General features: G+C 54.9%; 1 protein-coding gene across 1 annotated transcript in view; it reads left to right on the top strand.

Annotated features, from left to right (window-relative positions):
• HYDIN (HYDIN axonemal central pair apparatus protein) overlaps positions 1–18,422 on the top strand; it is a 164,802-nt gene extending 146,380 nt beyond the window's left edge. Inside the window, exons 68-85 of the mRNA XM_071757067.1 lie at positions 577–820; positions 2,107–2,319; positions 3,282–3,420; positions 4,249–4,414; positions 4,765–4,912; positions 5,592–5,799; positions 5,990–6,211; positions 7,613–7,782; positions 7,967–8,165; positions 9,425–9,583; positions 10,829–11,109; positions 11,724–11,943; positions 13,800–14,009; positions 15,365–15,528; positions 15,810–15,960; positions 16,365–16,595; positions 17,097–17,321; positions 17,897–18,422. Of these exons, the coding sequence (XP_071613168.1) occupies positions 577–820; positions 2,107–2,319; positions 3,282–3,420; positions 4,249–4,414; positions 4,765–4,912; positions 5,592–5,799; positions 5,990–6,211; positions 7,613–7,782; positions 7,967–8,165; positions 9,425–9,583; positions 10,829–11,109; positions 11,724–11,943; positions 13,800–14,009; positions 15,365–15,528; positions 15,810–15,960; positions 16,365–16,595; positions 17,097–17,321; positions 17,897–18,364 (3,818 nt within the window). The 3' untranslated portion in view covers positions 18,365–18,422. The remainder of the gene's footprint in view (positions 1–576; positions 821–2,106; positions 2,320–3,281; positions 3,421–4,248; positions 4,415–4,764; positions 4,913–5,591; positions 5,800–5,989; positions 6,212–7,612; positions 7,783–7,966; positions 8,166–9,424; positions 9,584–10,828; positions 11,110–11,723; positions 11,944–13,799; positions 14,010–15,364; positions 15,529–15,809; positions 15,961–16,364; positions 16,596–17,096; positions 17,322–17,896) is intronic.

Genomic DNA, 18,422 nt, shown 5'->3' with positions numbered 1-18,422 from the left:
GTGCCAGTTCCCAAAAAAACACGAGTTGCTTTTTCATCCTCCACTTCCATCAGCATCTTCCCAGCTGTACCTGGAGACTTTCTCTTTGCCCCCTCTCTGCCTTGGAGACCCTCCTGACACTCGTGCAGGAGCTGAGCATGGCCCAAGGCAGAGCCAGGTGGGAAGGGGGGGACACCAGGACACCTCTTGGAGAAGTCCCTGAGCCTGGGAATGTTGATGGTGCAGTCACTGCCCAAAATTCCCCCTCCTGCCTTGGGCACAGAGTGTTCCCTGCCAGGACCCACACCCTGTGGTGTGGTTGTGTCTCCTGGTGAGCAGTGTAGATCCCAGGGAAACAGGAGGAGGGGGACCAAGGGGTCTCCTGAGAAGCAGGAGGGAGGAGAGCTGCAGCACTGGTGTTTCCCAGCACATGCCTGATGGTCCAGGTGGGAAACCTCACCTGAAGTCCTTGGCTCTCTGAATGTGCTTAATTCCTTAAGTCTCAGAATGTGCTTAATTCCCTCCCCTGTGGGCTGAGGTGTGGGCAGGGAAACTTCTTGAACAAAGCTGTCCTGCTCACCCTCTGCCTTCCCACAGGGGATTTCCTCTCCTCCTCTTCTGGTGCCACTGTGAGGCTCCCCTGCAGCCGTGGTTCCAGCCAGCTGGATCCTCCAGGGAATGATCCTCCCTCCCTGAGGACTTCTCTCAACACCATCAGTGCCACCCCAGTGTTCTCTGTGGAGCCCTGCAGTGGCACCATCCCTGCTGGCCAGGAGCAGCTCTTCCAGATGAAGTTCTCTCCAGTCTGTGTGGGGGATTTTGAGAGCTCCATGCTCTGCAGGTAGGAAAATTTCACCTGGGTGGTCCCAGTGAGAGCTCTGGGGGGGGTGGGAGTGCAGACCTGGGAGCAGCAACACCCGTGGAGGCAGCAGAAACATCCAACATGCAGGATAAAAGGAAAAGGATCATCTGCCCTTGGGATGGAGACACTGGGAAGAGACATTGTATGAAATATTAAGCTCCTGAAGGGTTGCAAAATCTGGATTGAGGGAGGCAGAAAGGCTGTTGAGGGGCTGGCCAGTCCCTGGCTGTGCTTCCTTATCATAGAATCATAGAATCCTAGGGGTTGGAAGGGACCTGGAAAGATCATCTAGTCCAACCCCCCCTGCCAGAGCAGGGCCCCCTAGAGTACATCCCCTAGGAACGTGTCCAGGGGGGTTTTGAATGTCTCCAGTGAAGGAGACTCCACAACCCCCCTGGGCAGCCTGTTCCAGGGCTCTGTCACCCTTACAGTAAAAAAATGTTTTCTGATATTCAACTTGAACCTCCTATGCTCCAATTTACACCCATTACCCCTTGTCCTATCACTGGTCACCACTGAGAAAAGCCTAACTCCATCTCCCTGACACTCACCCCTTACATATTTGAAAACATTGATGAGGTCACCCCTCAGTCTCCTTTTCTCCAAACTAAAGAGACCCAGCTCCCTCAGCCTTTCCTCATAAGGGAGATGTTCCACTCCCTTAATCATCTCAGTAGCTCTGTGCTGGACTCTTCCAAGCACTTCCCTGTCCTTCTTGAACTGAGGGGCCCAGAACTGGACACAATACTCCAGGTGTGGCCTCACCAATGCAGAATAGAGGGGGAGGAGAACCTCTCTTGACCTACTAACCACCCCCTTTCTAATGCACCCCAGGATGCCATTGGCCTTCTTGGCCACAAGGGCACATTGCTGGCTCATGGGCATCTTCTTGTCTACCAGGACCCCCAGGTCTCTTTCACCTACACTGCTCTCCAGCATGGAAAAGGAATAAGGATCCAGCATGGTTCCTAGACCAGCATGGCCTTATCTACACAGGAACCTGGGTGCTGGGGTTGCTCTCTGCACACATGAACTGTTCATATTTCTGCTGTTTCACCTCCTCTGCCTTCTGTTTCATGTGCTGCTCAGTGCTTGCAGAGACAGAGGATCACAGAACCACAGCATGGCAGGGGTTGGAAGGGCCCTTAAGGGATGATCCAGTCCAACCCCCCTGTCCCAGCAGGATGCAAACACTGTGGTGCTGCACAAGGAGTTGCTTGGCTGGAAATATTATCCTTGCTCATAGGTGTTCTGTCCCTCCCCAGTATTCCCAACCTGCAGCCAAATGAGAGGAGCCCAGAGGTGGCTGTGAAGGGGAGAAGCCTGATGTCACATTGTCACTTTGAGCTGGAAGACTCTGACTACATCACTGCCCAGAGACGTGACCCAGAGCTGAGGGGACCAAAGGGGGCAACGTTTGATCTCAGCACACGAGTGGTGGAGTTTGCAGCAGTGGGAGTGGGTGGCAGGAACCAGAGGTGGGTGTCACCATGGCTTCTCCTCCTCCTGCTCCTGCTCCTGCTCCTGCTCCTGCTCCTGCTCCTGCTCCTGCTCCTGCTCCTGCTCCTGCTCCTGCTCCTGCTCCTGCTCCTGCTCCTGCTCCTGCTCCTGCTCCTGCTCCTCCTGCTCCTCCTGCTCCTCCTGCTCCTCCTGCTCCTCCTGCTCCTCCTGCTCCTCCTGCTCCTCCTGCTCCTCCTCCTCCTCCTCCTCCTCATCCTCCTCATCCTCCTCCTCATCCTCCTCCTCATCCTCCTCCTCATCCTCCTCCTCATCCTCCTCCTCATCCTCCTCCTCATCCTCCTCCTCATCCTCCTCCTCATCCTCCTCCTCATCCTCCTCCTCATCCTCCTCCTCATCCTCCTTCTCCTCCTCCTCCTCCTCCTCCTCCCACCTCTGTTAACCAGAGGCCTCTCCAGCTACTTGACCAAGCCCCATGGCACATCTGAACCATCACTTTGCCACCAACTTGTTCCAGGCTGGAATGAGCTGGTCACTGAAGACCAACTGCCCAGGTTTTCTCTTCTCTTTGTCCCTTTCTTCAAGAAGGTGTGGGTCAGTCTGGAAGGCCCAAATCCACCTAGCCTGGGCTTTGTGGCCAATACAAATGTTGTCCCCTTGAAGAGCAGCATTCTTGGTTCTTTGAAATACCACTCAGACACAGGTGCAGGGAGTACCATCTTCCAAAGGAGTCTTACAGTACTTGATTTGGCCACTTTCTTAACCATTTTACCATGCAAGAGTTTGGCTGTAGCCTTTTTGTGGCCACCCAGCTCACAAGAAGGACCCTTAGGAAGCAGGTGAAATGTTTGTGCTCCTGGTGTTGTTATCCTGTGCCAAGTAACTCCTTCCAGATGGTGTCCAGGACTGGCAGTGCCTGGTGGCTGCTGCAGGACAATGTCCCAGCACCACCTTAGCAGTCCTGTTTGCTTTGTGTCCCTAGGACCTTCATGATCATGAACCCAACCAGTTCCATGTACTCCTTCCAGTGGACTTGCCTGGACCCTGAAGCCCCACCAGACCACGTGGCTTTCTTCTGCCTCACAGACAGGGGCCAACTCCAGCCAGGGGGAAAAGCAGAGGTGAGTGCAGGAAAAGGAGAAGGTAAATCCAGTACACACGTGTGTGCCAGTTTGTCACCAGCTGTGTCTCCATTTCACAGAATAGAATCATGGAATGGGCTGGGTTGGAAGGGACCTCAGAGCTCATCAAGTCCAACCCTTGCTCCACTCCCCCCGTGGTTCCCAGCCCATGGCACTGAGTGCCACATCCAGGCTCTTTTGAAATATCTCCAGGGATGGAGAATCCACCCCTTCCCTGGGCAGCCCATTCCAATGCCTGATCACTCTCTCTGCAAAGAATTCTTTCCTAATATCCAACCTAAACCTCCCCTGGCAGAGCTGAAGCTCTGCCAGGGGAGGTTTAGGTTGGATATTAGGAATAAATTCTTAATCCCAAGCCCTCTTGTCTTGCTGAGAGTTGCCTGGGAAAAGAGCCCAACCCCCCCCTGGCTCCAGCCTCCTTTCAGGGAGTTGGAGAGAGTGATGAGGTCTCCCCTGAGCCTCCTCTTCTCCAGCCTCAACACCCCCAGCTCCCTCAGCCTCTCCTCACAGGATCTGTGCTCCAGTCCCTTCACCAGCCCAGTTTCCTGGGCATCCCAGCTCCCTGTGAGCTTGCCAAGGTCAGGAAGCAGCCTCTGGGCAGTGTAACTGAGCTGGCAGATGAACCAGCTCTCCCCCTGTACCCCACACTCCATGCTGTTGGGTTATCAGTGGTGCAGCAGCCATCTCTGAGCTCCCAGCAAGGTCAGCTGGAGGTTTCTGGGGTTTCTTGGTGGTACTGTCTGCTCCACCCTCCTCTTACCTTGCCAAGAGCAGCAACGACCCCTCTTTTACCTCTTCCTCCCACAGATGAAGTTTGACTTCATCCCTCGGCACCTGGACATCACAGAATCCTTCTGGACCTTTGCAATCCCTGAGCAGAACATTGCTCTCCCTTTCCTCTTGGTGGGCACTGCCAGCGACCCCCTTGTCAATCTGGACAGGTCCCACCTCAACTTCCAGATGCTTTTAATTGGTGAGCACTCTGGTGACATCTTCAGCTGGGAGCTGCTCCAGTGGCCCAGCACTCCCATTGTTCCAGCAAAGAAGCTGGAAATCAAAGCTGTGAGCAGATAACCCAGCTCCTGGCAAGCTGGGAGAGGAGAGAGAGGGAGGAAAACAAGTCAGGAATGTGGTTTGTGGGTGGGGATGCTTCCAAGCAGGGATTTGGGGGTAATTCACAGGATTCTGGGGCTCAGAAGCAGATTTCCATGGTGGCAGAGCTCTGCTGGGCTTGGCCAGCCACTCCAGGAGTGCAGTGGCTAGTGGTAGCCCAGTGGCCAGAGAAGCAAAAGGTTACCAGCAGCTGCTTTGTCCTCTCCCCAGGGCACGAGGTGCACCAGACAATCTACTTAATCAACAGTGAGAAGGAAGCCTTCAGCTTTGCTTTCAGAGAAAACTCTCTCTTCTCTGAGGGATGCAACTCCTCCCTCAAAATAGAGCCCATGGAAGGCTCCATTGCTCCTCTTTCAAGGTAACAGAGCTCACAGATTCCCTCTCCCATGTGCACTGGCCTTTTGTTCTTGAGGCTTCCTCCCCTCCCCTGTCACCAGGGGACTCTCAGCAGCAGCACACATCTGCCTTGTTTCATTCCTTCCCAAGGTGACACCAGGAAACTGCAGGTTTCTGGGGTTTTCCCTGTCTTTTAAGCCTTCTTCCTGGAGAAATTCAGGCTTTGGATCTGCTGGTTTTGATGGCAAAAGAATTGGAGGCCCTAAGTGTGCAAGTTCTCCTCTCTTCCAGGGGTTCCTTTAGGGAACAGTGCAGTCTGTGCAAAAAAGAGCATCACAGCCCCCCAGCAGCACTGCAGCCACCACAGGGAAGTTGCAGGTTGGGTTTTGCAGGACCACATGTCAGAAAATGGATGCTCTTTCCTTGCAGTCTGCAGCCATGGCTCAAGCTCAGACCTGATCACAGGTTCAGGCAGTGTAAAAGATCACCAGCTCCTCCTCTGCTGATCCACCCTGGATCCCACTCATAGTTTGCCTGGGTGTAAGAATTCTTTACAGAATCAGAGAATCATTGAGGCTGGAAAAGACCTCTGGGATCATCAAGCTCCAGGCAGCTTTGCTGTGGCTTAAAAGATGCTGAATGTTGGTTTGTCCCAATCAGAGCCCCTCCTGCAGCAGTTCCTGTGGCTCTTCTCTCTCCAGGTTTCCCCTGACAATCAGCTTCACACCAACACTGGAAGGAGAGGTGGTCTTCAACCTCAAGTGCAATGTCAAGAGGAAGACCCAGCCCCTCTCCTTGAACATCAAGGCCACTGGCTACAGCATGAACGTGTGTGTCAGGTGTGAGGACAGGGACAGTTGTGTCACCGAGCTCAGTGCCCAGCAGATCAATGTCATTGATTTCAAGGAGGTGAGCAGCTCTGCTTCTGTGAGCAGTTTGCCCCCCACAAAGCTCTGCAGGACTGAGCCTTGGCCACCTTGGTACAAGGAGGAAAGTTCTGAGATGGATCTGTCAGCACCTGGCTGGGAAGACTCAGGAATGCATTGGGAAGGAGCACTGGGAGTTCTCCAACCTCTGGTTCACTGCCTTCTCCCCACAGGTGCAGCAAAATGAGAACATCAAGCTCACCTTCAGCATCTGCAACAAGGGCAAGGTCAGCTTCACCTTCCTGTGGGAGCTGAGTGGCCCCCCAGCCTGTAAGCAGACCCTGGCTGTCACCCCTCGGACAGGGGTGGTGGAGGCAGAGGGGGAGGTGGAGACCCAGCTGACTTTTCACCCTGAGAAGATGTGTTCTTTGAAAGGTGTGGAGCTGACACTGCAGGTGAGGCACCAGGGGATAACATGGAACCTTCCCTGCCCTGTGCTGCAGCCTGAGCTCCCCCTGCTCTGAGCCTGAAGGAGGTGAAGAGGCTCCTGCTGCTGAAATGAAGGGCCTGGCAGCTCCAGAAAACTGGCTCTTGGTATATGCTGGCTCTTAGAGGTTTTCAGAAGTATTTTTGTCACTTTGGGAAGCACTTCTGTGGCAGGACATAACACCCAGGCCCTCTCTGCCCCTCTTTTGGGAAAGTGACCCCAGATGTGCACAGAGATGGAGCTGTTGCTCCTTGCCAGGCCCCTCCTGCCAGGCTCAGAAAGGTCTGGCCAGCACATGGCTGCAGAAAGCAGAGATGTGACCCCAAAAAACCTTTCTCCTTCAGACCAAGCCTTCCACATTTTATTCCCATTCTGGGATCCTTTGGCACTTGCTTTTCCTCACTGTTGCTGCAGCCAGCTGTCCCCATCCTGGGGCTCTGCAGAGGGACCTGGACAGACTGGAGAGTTGGGCTGATCCCAAGGGGATGAGGTTCAACATTCCAAGTGCCGGGTCCTGCACTTTGGCCACAACAACCCCATGGGGAGCTCCAGGCTGGGCACAGAGTGGCAGAAAGGGAGCTGGGAGTCTGGATTGCCAGGAAGCTGAAGAGGAGGCAGCAGTGTGCCCAGGTGGCCAAGAAGGCCAATGGCATCCTGGGCTGGCTCAGGAACAGCGTGGCCAGCAGGTCCAGGGAAGGGATTCTGCCCCTGTGCTCAGCCCTGGGGAGGCCACAGCTTGAGTCCTGTGTCCAGTTCTGGGCCCCTGAGCTCAGGAAGGAGCTTGAGGTGCTGGAGCAGGTCCAGAGAAGAGCAAGGAGGCTGGGAAGGGATCCAGCACAAGTCCTGTGAGGAAGGGCTGAGGGAGCTGGGGGTGTTGAGGCTGGAGAAGAGGAGGCTCAGGGGAGACCTCATCACTCTCTCCAACTCCCTGAAAGGAGGTTGGAGCCAGGGGGGGGTTGGGCTCTTTTCCCAGGCAGCTCTCAGCAAGACAAGAGGGCTTGGGATTAAGAATTTATTCCTAATATCCAACCTAAACCTCCCCTGGCAGAGCTTCAGCTCTGCCAGGGGAGGTTTAGGTTGGATATTAGGAATAAATTCTTTGCAGAGAGGGTGATGAGGCATTGGAATGGGCTGCCCAGGGAAGGGGTGGATTCTCCATCCCTGGAGATATTTCAAAAGAGCCTGGATGTGGCACTCAGTGCCATGGGCTGGGAACCACGGGGGGAGTGGAGCAAGGGTTGGACTTGATGAGCTCTGAGGTCCCTTCCAGCCCAGCCCATTCTGTGATTCTATGATTCTTGTTCCTCAGCCACGTCTGGTGCTTGTGGTTGTGATTCCCATCTGTTTTGGTTTTTTTTTTTGCCACCAGATCAGCAAGGGGCCCACGTTCACCTGCGTGTTCCTGGCCACCGTGGTGGTGCCCACTGTCCACTTCTCCACCACCAAACTCAACTTTGGAGCCTGCTTCATCCACAGTGCTGGGATGCCCCCTGCCCAGCAGACCCTTGTCATCACCAACAAGGCAGACAAGGATGTCAGGTGGGTTTTCCCCACTCTTCCCACCCTTCCTTGGCACATTCCACATCCTCCTGATCCCTGTGGGTGAGAACCTGAAGGGAAAGGAGGCAGGAAGGGGGCTAAAGTAGCCCTGATGGTGATGTCTGAGCACACACAGGCTCGTGACACCTCTGCTCCTCTTTGCTATGGTTTTTTTTTTTGCCAGTTTGAGCTGCTTGTTCACCAACACCACGTACCTGGAGGTGGATTTCACAGGCTATGTCCTGGGTCCAGGAGGGGCAGTGGAGGTGCCCATCACTTTCTGCCCCACTGAGGTTGGAGCTTACAGGGAGCTGATCCCTTTTGAAATCAACAACCTGTGCAAGGAGACTGTTGAGGTCCGAGGAAGAGGCACGGAAATGAAGGTGAGATGGGACCCAAGTCCTAATCCTGCAGGGGGCAGGAACCCTCTGCTGGCTTTCTGAGTTTCCTCAGCTCTTCCCCAGCCTGCCATGTTTTGATTTTCATGGCAGAAAACCTTTTGTTTTCTATTCTCTTTTCTCTTCTCTTCTCTTCTCTTCTCTTCTCTTCTCTTCTCTTCTCTTCTCTTCTCTTCTCTTCTCTTCTCTTCTCTTCTCTTCTCTTCTCTTCTTTTCTCTTCTCTTCTCTTCTCTTCTCTTTCCTTTTCTTATTTTTTTTTGTTTTTTCTTCTCTTCTCTTCTTTCTTCTCTTTTCTTCTCTTCTCTTCTCTTCTCTTCTCTTCTCTTCTCTTCTCTTCTCTTCTCTTCTCTTCTCTTCTCTTCTTTTCTCTTCTCTTCTCTTCTCTTCTCTTTCCTTTTCTTATTTTTTTTTGTTTTTTCTTCTCTTCTCTTCTTTCTTCTCTTCTCTTCTCTTCTCTTCTCTTCTCTTCTCTTCTCTTCTCTTCTCTTCTCTTCTCTTCTCTTTTCTTCTCTTCTCTTCTCTCCTCTTCTCTTCTCTTCTCTTCTCTTCTCTTTTCTTCTCTTTTCTTCTCTTTTCTTCTCTTTTCTTCTCTTTTCTTCTCTTTTCTTCTCTTTTCTTCTCTTTTCTTCTCTTTTCTTCTCTTTTCTTCTCTTTCTTTCTTCTCTTCTCTTTTCTTCTTTCTTTCTTCTTGTCTTGTCTTGTCTTGTCTTGTCTTGTCTTGTCTTGTCTTCTCTTCTCTTCTCTTCTCTTCTCTTCTCTTCTCTTCTCTTCTCTTCTCTTCTCTTCTTTTCTCTTCTCTTCCCCTTCCCTCCCCTTCCCTCCCCTTCCCTCCCCTTCCCTCCCCTTCCCTCCCCTTCCCTCCCCTTCCCTCCCCTTCCCTCCCCTTCCCTCCCCTTCCCTCCCCTTCCCTCCCCTTCCCTCCCCTTCCCTCCCCTTCCCTCCCCTTCCCTCCCCTTCCCTTCCCTCCCCTCCCCTCCCCTCCCCTCCCCTCCCCTCCCCTCCCCTTCCCTTCCCTTCCCTTCCCTTCCCTTCCCTTCCCTTCCCTTCCCTTCCCTTCCCTTCCCTTCCCTTCCCTTCCCTTCCCTTCCCTTCCCTTCCCTTCCCTTCCCTTCCCTTCCCTTCCCTTCCCTCCCCTTCCCTCCCCTCCCCTTCCCTCCCCTTCCCTCCCCTTCCCTCCCCTTCCCTCCCCTTCCCTCCCCTTCCCTCCCCTCTTTTCCCCTTCCCCTTCCCTCCTCCACCTCAGGTTGATGTTGTGGAGCCCCCGGGGAAGGTTGTGAAGCTGGGAGCCATTTCCATCGGTCAGACCGTCAGGAAATTCGTCACCATCGCCAACCGCAGCGCTGCCCCTCTCACCTTCCACCTCAGCCTCATGAGCACCCTGCCTGAGCTGCAGGAAGAGGGGGTAAGGGCCCTTCCTGCTCTGCACAGCTGCTCTGGGAGGGAGGTGATAACAAATGTTGGCTGTCCTGTCCTCCCTGGATCCTGTTCTCCTTCCTGCTGGGGATGCTCTGCCAGCAGATGGATGCCTCAGGTGTCAGGAGAACCCTCAGAGCTGGAAGTGAGCAGGAGCACAACTCCTCCCTCCTGTTGGAGCTGGCCATAGGTATGGAAAGGAAATCTTGACAGGCCACGATCTCTTGGAGCTCACCTGAAATCCCTTTGGAAGATGGAGTCCAGCCTTGGCACAGCCAGGTGGATACATCCCAGGAGAACACCTTTGATCCCTAGGGATGCACACCAAGGAATCGATGGGTTTGGGGCAATGGTGATGGGGACAGAGAAGGAAACAGAAGACTCTCCAGTGATGGAGGAGCCCCAGCTCAGCTGTGTCAGGGTTTAACACTGGTCCAGCAACTAAACCAAATGCCAGATGCTCCCTATTAATTCCCCTCCCTGATAAAAAGGAGAGAGAATAAGGGAGAGAGACTGATGGGTTGGACACTAAACTGTACAGCTTTAATGGGACAGGAATGATAAATAGGAAAAATTACTAAATCTGTACAAATATACAGGGAAATTGATCCCAGGTTCCTCCCCCCTTTCCCCCAATAACTCTCACATCCCCACTGAGGCTGCAGGGCAGCCCTGGGAAAGTCCAGGCTGGAATCCTGGGGTCAGCAGCAGTTGGGAGCTGGAGGCAGGAACACACAGATCCAGGCTGGAATGGATCAGGAGCAGAGGCAGAGGAACAGACAGAATCCTCCCAGGATGCTGAAGGGAACAGGGAGAGGGGAAGAAGGGGAAGCAGGAAGGGGTTTGACCCTTGTGATGCCTCAACTTTATCCTGAGGATGAGGTGTATGGGATGGAATCCTCTGTTTGGTCAGTTCTGGCATCTCTCTTGTCTGTTCCTCCCCAAAGGAGGCTGCAGGTGGGGCCTCTTTCTTCCTTCTGGAGGGCAAAATGTTCCTCAGAGCTGAGCAGTGTCCCTGGCTCTGCACACCAGGCTCTGGCTGTAACTATAACCATGGAGTTATCAGTCCCAGGAGCAGCCACTGCCTGAGAAACTTGCTGTTAATTTCAGCAGTGCAGCTGCTTACAAGAGACTGAGCTGAAAGCAAAAGTCCAAGACAGAAAATCCCCTTTATCCTGGCCCAGACCAGGACAAGCTGCTGGGTGAAGCACTCTCTGCTGCTTTCTTTGTGCAGGTTCTCAGCTTGAACCCCACCAGCAACCTGAGCCTGAAGCCCAAAGGGGACAGCTGCAGAGTGGAGGTGACCTTCTCCCCAAAGTGCCGCATCCCCCCCTTCACTGAGGAGGTGGTGCTGCAGTACAAAGGGCTGGTGCACTCCCTCTTCATGGTGAGGGGCTCCTGCCAGGGCATCCAGCTCAGCTTGGACCAGGAACACCTCAGCTTTGGAGCAGTGGTGCAGCACAGCTACACCTGCCAGCGAGTCCTCCTGCAGAACACAGGAGACATAGGAGTCAGGTAATGGGGAATTTTGTCCTGTCTGAGGGGCTTGGAGGAAGCTTGGGTGGAGTTGGAACTGATCCAGATAGTTCCACCCTGCTTTTTCATCCTGCTGGAGAGTAGTGCAGTCAAGTCCTGGAAGTTGGGGGAGGGCTTTGGACACAGGGGTGTAGGGAGAGGACAAGGGATAATGGGTTAAAACTTGGACAGGGGAGATTGAGGTTGGACATGGGGAAGAAATTCTTTAATTTGAGGGTGCTGAGCCCCTGGCCCAGGCTGCCCATGGAAGCTGTGGCTGCCCCATCCCTGGCAGTGTCCAAGTCCAGGTTGGATGGGGCTTGGAGCAACCTGGGCTGGTGGGAGGTGTCCCTGCCCATGCAGGGGGTTGGGACTGGGTGAGCTTTAAGGTCCCTTCCAACCCATTCTGTGGTTCTATGAAGTTCACAAGGGTTACACCCAAAGACTTGGCTACAGGTGGGTGAGTCCTGCTCACCCTGAAGCCTTCTTGCCAGCTGGCTCAGCATCCTGCCTGGGATCTGGTGGGGAAGCCCCCAAGAAGCTGAGGAGCAGCACCCTGTGTTTGGAGCCTCCCAGCTGCTGATCCTCCCCGTCCTTCTCCTTTCCTTGGCCAGGTTCAAATGGGACATTGAGAACTTCAAGCCGGATTTCTCCATCAGCCCCACAAAGGGTTACATCTCCCCAGGGATGGATGTCCCCTTCCTTGTCACCTTCCACCCCTCCAAGCTGAGCCAGACCATCCAGTACGAGGGGCTGCAGTGCTTCATCCCGGGCAGCGAGCCGCTGCGCCTGACGCTGGCAGGGTGCTGCATGGAGAGCCCTCTGAGCAAGGAGGTACCCGGGGCAGGATGGGGCCTCCCCTCACCCCACCGGTTGCACTTTAGAATCACAGAACCATCAATGTTGGAAAAGGCCTCTGAGATCATCAAATCCAACACATCTCTGGCAGGGCAGGGGCTGGAGGAGCTGGGTGTTGCATTGGGTCGCTCCTGCCCTGGGTATCCCAGAGAGCTGGGAAAAGGAGGCTCAGGTTTGGACCATACTGCAGGGAAAGGGAAGGGATGGCCCTGCCCTGGAATATCTTGTGAAAAATTCCAGCCCCTAATGGTTTGCACCTGTGCTGGGTGGGATTTATTGATGAGTTCTGAAGTGCTGATCTCTGTTCTGGGATGCCAGGAACAGGACAAGGGGGGATGGGTGGAATGGAATGGCCTCCCCTCACCCCACCGGTTGCACTTTAGAATCACAGAACCATCAATGTTGGAAAAGGCCCCTAAGATCATCAAATCCAACACATCTCTGGCAGGGCAGGGGCTGGAGGAGCTGGGTGTTGCATTGGGTCACTCCTGCCCTGGGTATCCCAGAGAGCTGGGAAAAGGAGGCTCAGGTTTGGACCATACTGCAGGGAAAGGGAAGAGCTGGCCCTGCCCTGGAACATCTTGTGAAAAATTCCAGCCCCTGATGGTTTGCACCTGTGCTGGGTGGGATTTATTGATGAGTTCTGAAGTCCTGATCTCTATTCTGGGGTGCCAGGAACAGGACAAGGGGGGATGGGGGGAATGGAATGGCCTCCCCTCACCCCACCGGTTGCACTTTAGAATCACAGAACCATCAAGGTTGGAAAAGGCCTCTGAGATCATCAAATCCAACACATCTCTGGCAGGGCAGGGGCTGGAGGAGCTGGGTGTTGCATTGGGTCGCTCCTGCCCTGGGTATCCCAGAGAGCTGGGAAAAGGAGGCTCAGGTTTGGACCATACTGCAGGGAAAGGGAAGGGATGGCCCTGCCCTGGAATATCTTGTGAAAAATTCCAGCCCCTGATGGTTTGCACCTGTGCTGGGTGGGATTTATTGATGAGTTCTGAAGTGCTGATCTCTGTTCTGGGGTGCCCAGGAACAGGACAAGGGGGGATGGGTGGAATGGAATGGCCTCCCCTCACCCCACCGGTTGCACTTTAGAATCACAGAACCATCAAGGTTGGAAAAGGCCTCTGAGATCATCAAATCCAACACATCTCTGGCAGGGCAGGGGCTGGAGGAGCTGGGTGTTGCATTGGGTCACTCCTGCCCTGGGTATCCCAGAGAGCTGGGAAAAGGAGGATCAGGTGAGGCCCATGCTAGAGGGAAAGGGAAGGGATGGCCCTGCCCTGGAACATCTTGTGAAAAATTCCAGCCCCTGATGGTTTGCACCTGTGCTGGGTGGGATTTACTGATGAGTTCTGAAGTGCTGATCTCTGTTCTGGGGTGCCAGGAACAGGACAAGGGGGGATGGGTGGAAACTGGAACATAGGAAGTTCCAGCTCAGCATGAGGAGAAACTTCTGGAGGGTGAGGGTGAGGGAGCCCTGGCCCAGGCTGCCCAGAGAGGTTGTGGAGTCTCCTTCTCTGGAGCCTTTCCAACCCCCCTGGATGTGTTCTGTGTGTCCTGCCCTGGGTGACCCTGCTGGGGCAGGGGGGTTGGACTGGATGAGCTCCAGAGGTCCCTTCCAACCCTATGATTCTGTGATTCCCTAAGAACCCACACCTTGACTCCCACCTGCAGCTGTGGCTCAAATAGAAATCGTGCACATGATGAGGAAAAGCTGCTCCCTGTGCACAGAGCTCATCAGAGGCTGAGTGGGAAGGAGTCCTGGGGATGTCTGAGTGGGAAGGAGTCCTGGGGATGTCTGAGCAGCCTCTGCTCCTCTCTTGCAGACTCTGAACTTCACGTGTGACGTGCGTGGGGAGCACAGCCAGATCATCCTCCTCTCCAACCCGAGCAATGAGGCCTGGACCCTGCAGCCTCTCATCGAGGGGGAGCACTGGAAGGGCCCTGCAGTTTTCCACCTAGAGGCCAGTCAACAAAACAAACCCTACAAGATCACTTACAAACCCCTCACCATGAGCTTTGAGAAGAAGCACCAGGTAGGTGAGCTGTGCCAGCAGGCTTGGCCCTCCCAGCATGACCCTCAGAGCTCCCTCAGCTTTTGGGCAGGGGGTGGATGAAATGACCCCCAGAGGTCCCCTCTGAACTGAAATCATCCCGTGATCCTGAGTTGGAAGGGTCTTGGTGGCAAGTGGCCAGGTATGAGGGAAGGGAGGAAGGTGAGGAGTCTGGACTGAGCACTAAACTTCCTGGAGCAGCTCACATAAAAGATCAGCTTGTCTGAAGGTCCAGGAAATTGAACTTGGTGTGGGCAGCTCCCAGTTCCTGCCTGAACCCCAAAGAGGGGCTCAGAGACCCCCAGACTCATCCCTCCTCCTCCCTGAGCCCTGGACACAACTTGTGCCAGCACTGCCCTGCTGGGCTGCTTGGGCAGAAACAAGAGGGCTGAAGCTGCCCCTCAGTGTCCCCCTGAGCCATGAGTCAGGAGGGAAACAACCCAGAGATGTCTCTTGACATCACCTTCAGCAAAGCAGGAGCTTTGGAAAGGGTCCATCTGCCACGTCCCCTCTCTTCCCATTTTTGAGACAGACCAGAGAAAAGCTCTCAGACCATGGGGGTCAGTTCAGCCCTGGGGTGCTGGAGGTGGGTGTCAGGCACCTGCCCTTTGTCCCTCTCCTGTTGATCTTACACCAGGCCAGAATTTAGGCCAGAGTGGGAGCCAGAGAGTTCTGGGCTCAATCTCCAGGGTGCAGAGCAGCTCTGTGTTCTGTAGGGTTTTATATGGATTCACAGACTGGTTTGGGTCGGAAGGGACCTTAAATCCCAACCCCCTGCATGGGCAGGGACACCTCCCACCAGCCCAGGCTGCTCCAAGCCCCATCCAGCCTGGATTTGAACACTTCCAGGGATGGGGCAGCCACAACTTCCATGGGCAACCTGGGCCAGGGGCTTCCCATGCTCACAGTGAGGAGTTTCTTCCAGACCCTTGTCCAATGTCCCTCCTCAGCTTTCCTGTAGCCCCTTCAGGAACTGGAAGGTGCTGAAAGGTCTCCCCAGAGCTTTCTCCAGGCTGGACAATCCCAACCCTCCCAGCCTGTCTCCTGTGGGCAGCATCTCTTGCACACAGAGCCCTGCATGAAGCATCCTGCAGTTCTCAGCTGTTCTGGAGGCAGAGGAGATACCATGGAGGTTCTGCCTCTGGGTCCTGTGGCTCTGCCAGCCCAAGTGGGGACAGTGTTGTCATCTCCAGCTCTTCAGGTCACAGCTCTGCCAATTGGACCTGCTCCAAGCTGCTTAAGTGACAGCCTGAGACATGAGACAGATGTTCTCAAGAGCCAGTGCCTGCTCCAGACAGTGAGCATGAGAGCTCACTGACACGCTCCTTGTCTTCTAGGGATCCATCTTCTTCCCACTGCCAGATGGGACAGGGCTGTACTACCTCCTGCAAGGCACTGCTGAATCACCCAAGTGCTCAGGGACCATCATCAGGGAGGTTCCATGCAGGACCTCCCACACGGAGCTCATCCCTGTTTCCAATTGGCTGAACAGACCACAGAGGTGAGCCCAGCCCTGGAAGTCTCATCCCATCAGCAATCCTTGCAGCAGGGCAAGGAAGGGCTTCCCACTGCCTTGGCACTCCCTTCCCACAGGCTTTTCACTCCCAGAGATGTCTGGGATCCCATCTCCTGTCTGTGCAGACTCATCCCAGAGGCTTTTCCTCCAAGCTGGATGAGAGCTGGGTCCCTCTGCCCCAGGAGGATGGGGGCTGCATTGTACCCCTGCCCCGTGGGTGTCTGTGGGAGTTCCTCCTGTTGACCTCCACTGCACCCTTCTCACAGGTTCCTCGTGATAGTGGACATCCTCAAACCAGAGAACCTGGACAGGAGCTCTGTGCTGCAGGGGCTGGAATACATGGATGTGCCAGGCTCTGCCAAGAAGAACTACGAGCTCACCTTCCTCTCCTACAAGGAAGAACTCTACCATGCATCAGTAAGTGTGGCTGTGGGGTCCTTTAGGGAGCTGCTGGCTCACTGAGAAGCTTCATGGCTGTTTCCACACCCCTGCCTGCCCACTGGGGGTTTCCTGGGTGGAGGCAGAGCAGCAAACACCTCTCCACACCCCTCCATCTCATCTCCCTGGGAAGGTCCCTCTGGGGGTTGCTCAGCACAGGTGGGTCAAGACTTGGAGGAGCTGGAAGCAATGGGATGGTTAGGGTTAGGATTGGGAGACTCTGAAGAGGAGAGACCACCAGTATCTCCAGTATCTTTCTCCAGTCCTGCAGTCTCCCTCAGTGGCTGCTTACAGCCATTCTGGGAAGTGGGGGGCTGAGCTGGGGGGCTCCTTGGGCTGCTGTGTCCAGAATCAGCAGGGCTTTCCCTTTGTCTCTGATCCAGGTGACCTTCCTCAACGAGGTGACCAGGGAGTACTTGTTCTACATGGTGACTTTCAAGGTCACATCTTCAGGACCCATCAGCACTGTTGAAATGACCACTGCTGTTAGGCAGAGAGCCTCTTCCACTGTCAAGGTGGACAACCCTCTGCCTTTCCCTGTGACATTTGCCATCGATTGCAAAGTGCCTGATGTCAACGTTCCCTCTCACTTCACTGTTCCTGCCAAGTCAGAGGTAGGAGCAGAGTTCATCCAGTGTCCTGTCCTCTCCCTGCAGCCTTTCTGGGAGTTCTCAGAAGGATGGTGCTCTATCTGGGGCTGCTTTCCAAGGGTGACACCTTCCCACCTGCTCATAACCTGGAGCCATGTGCTCCTTATTCAGTGTGTCTTCAGTCTGGGGTGGCTTCAGGGCATGCCTGACCCCCCCAGCAGGGTGTTTCCAGCCTGGGTTGCTAGGAGATGGTGTGTCCCTGGGGGAGTACAGGGTTGTTTTAGGGTAGGGAGCTTGTAGGAGAGTGACAGAGGGCTCTCAGCTGTTGGGGACAAGCCCCCAGCTGAACTGTCCCACACCTGCAGCCAGGCTGTGACCCAGAGAGGAAGGGGCTGAAGCATGGGGGATGGTTCTGAGCTGCTTTTCAGTACTGCACGAGCACACCACAGACCCTTTTCCCTGGCCTGGGTCCTGCCTTCCCTGCCTCTGCCTGACCCAGTGGCTTTTTCCTTTTGTTCCTCCCAGGCTGATCTTGTTTTTGAGTACCACCCCTTGAAGATGGGTGAGAGCACGGGGCGCCTGGTGCTCCAGAGCAGTGACTTGGGCTCTTTATACTATGAGCTGCACCTGAAAGCCAGTGAGAGCAGGCCAGAGAAACCCCTCCACTTCTGCACCACCCTGGGCTCCAGTCAGACCATCACCACCCAAATAATGAATTATGCCAGGCAGAAGACTGATTACATCCTCCAGGTGACTCCAGAGGGTCTGGGGAGGCAGCTCAGCCTTCCCCATGGGGGAATCCTGCTCTTCTAGCTTGGCTTGGCCAAGCCAGGGTGACCCTCTGAGCCTGAGGGTCTCCCCACCAATACTGCATCTGTCCCCAGTCACAGTTGGGAGTTCTCAGAAGGATGGTGCCCTACATGAACTCTATCTGGGGCTGCTTTTCAAGGGTGACACCTTCCCACCTGCTCATAACCTGGACCCATGTGCTCCTTATTCAGTGTGTCTTCAGTCTGGGGTGGCTTCTGCTCTGCTGCCCTTCTTGAGATGCTCCTGTGGGTCCTCTGGTGCCTGGACTTCCACGTTAGAGCCCAGCTCTGGCAGTGAGGTCTCTGGGGGTTTGGTTGTCCCTGCTTGGACACCTCTTATTGACACTCCCCAGGTGTATGGTGTGGGTGGGACAGGCACAGTGACAAGCAAGGGGTAGGGACCCCGGGCAGTGGAATGTCAGGGGGCTGCTGCTATCTTCTTGAGGTGCTGGCATTGCTTTTGTGACCCCACTACCCCTCCCACCACCTCCATCGCCTCTTCTCTCCCCTCTGCAGATCAACTCCACTGACTTCCAGACAGAAAAAACCCTCAGCGTGGCCCCCGCCAGCCTGGGGGGCTCTGAGGTGAGCCTGGAGGTGACCTACGAGCCCTGCCAGCTGGGTGAAACCAGGGCCACGCTGCAGCTCTGCTCCCCGCTCGGCGTGGAGTTCAGCATCCCCCTCTTTGGCCTCGCCCTCCCGCCCAAGCCCCAGGGCCCCTTCTCCATCAGGGCTGGCAGCTCCACCACCATCCCCTTCAAGAACGTCTTCCTGCAGCCCACGGCTTTCCAGTTCACGGTGGACCACCCGTCCTTCACCATCAAAGCCCCCGAGACCATGAAGCCCAAGAAAACCACCTCAATCTCCATCTCCTTTGAGGGCAGCGAGGCCCCTGTCACCAGCAAGATGGTGGCCTCCTGCCCGGGGAGGGGCGGGGGAGTCTCCTGGGTCTACTACCTCAAGGGTCTGCCCTGGCAGAAGTGACCTCTGGGGGTCTGTTAATTAACTGATGAGGTAATTAAAGGCAATGGTGAGGGGTTGA

The sequence above is a fragment of the Heliangelus exortis genome, chromosome 13 (genome assembly GCF_036169615.1).
Source record: "Heliangelus exortis chromosome 13, bHelExo1.hap1, whole genome shotgun sequence".
Lineage (NCBI taxonomy): Eukaryota > Metazoa > Chordata > Aves > Apodiformes > Trochilidae > Heliangelus > Heliangelus exortis.
The sequence above is the reverse complement of the archived record's forward strand: the minus strand, read 5'-3'. Positions and strand labels throughout refer to the sequence as shown.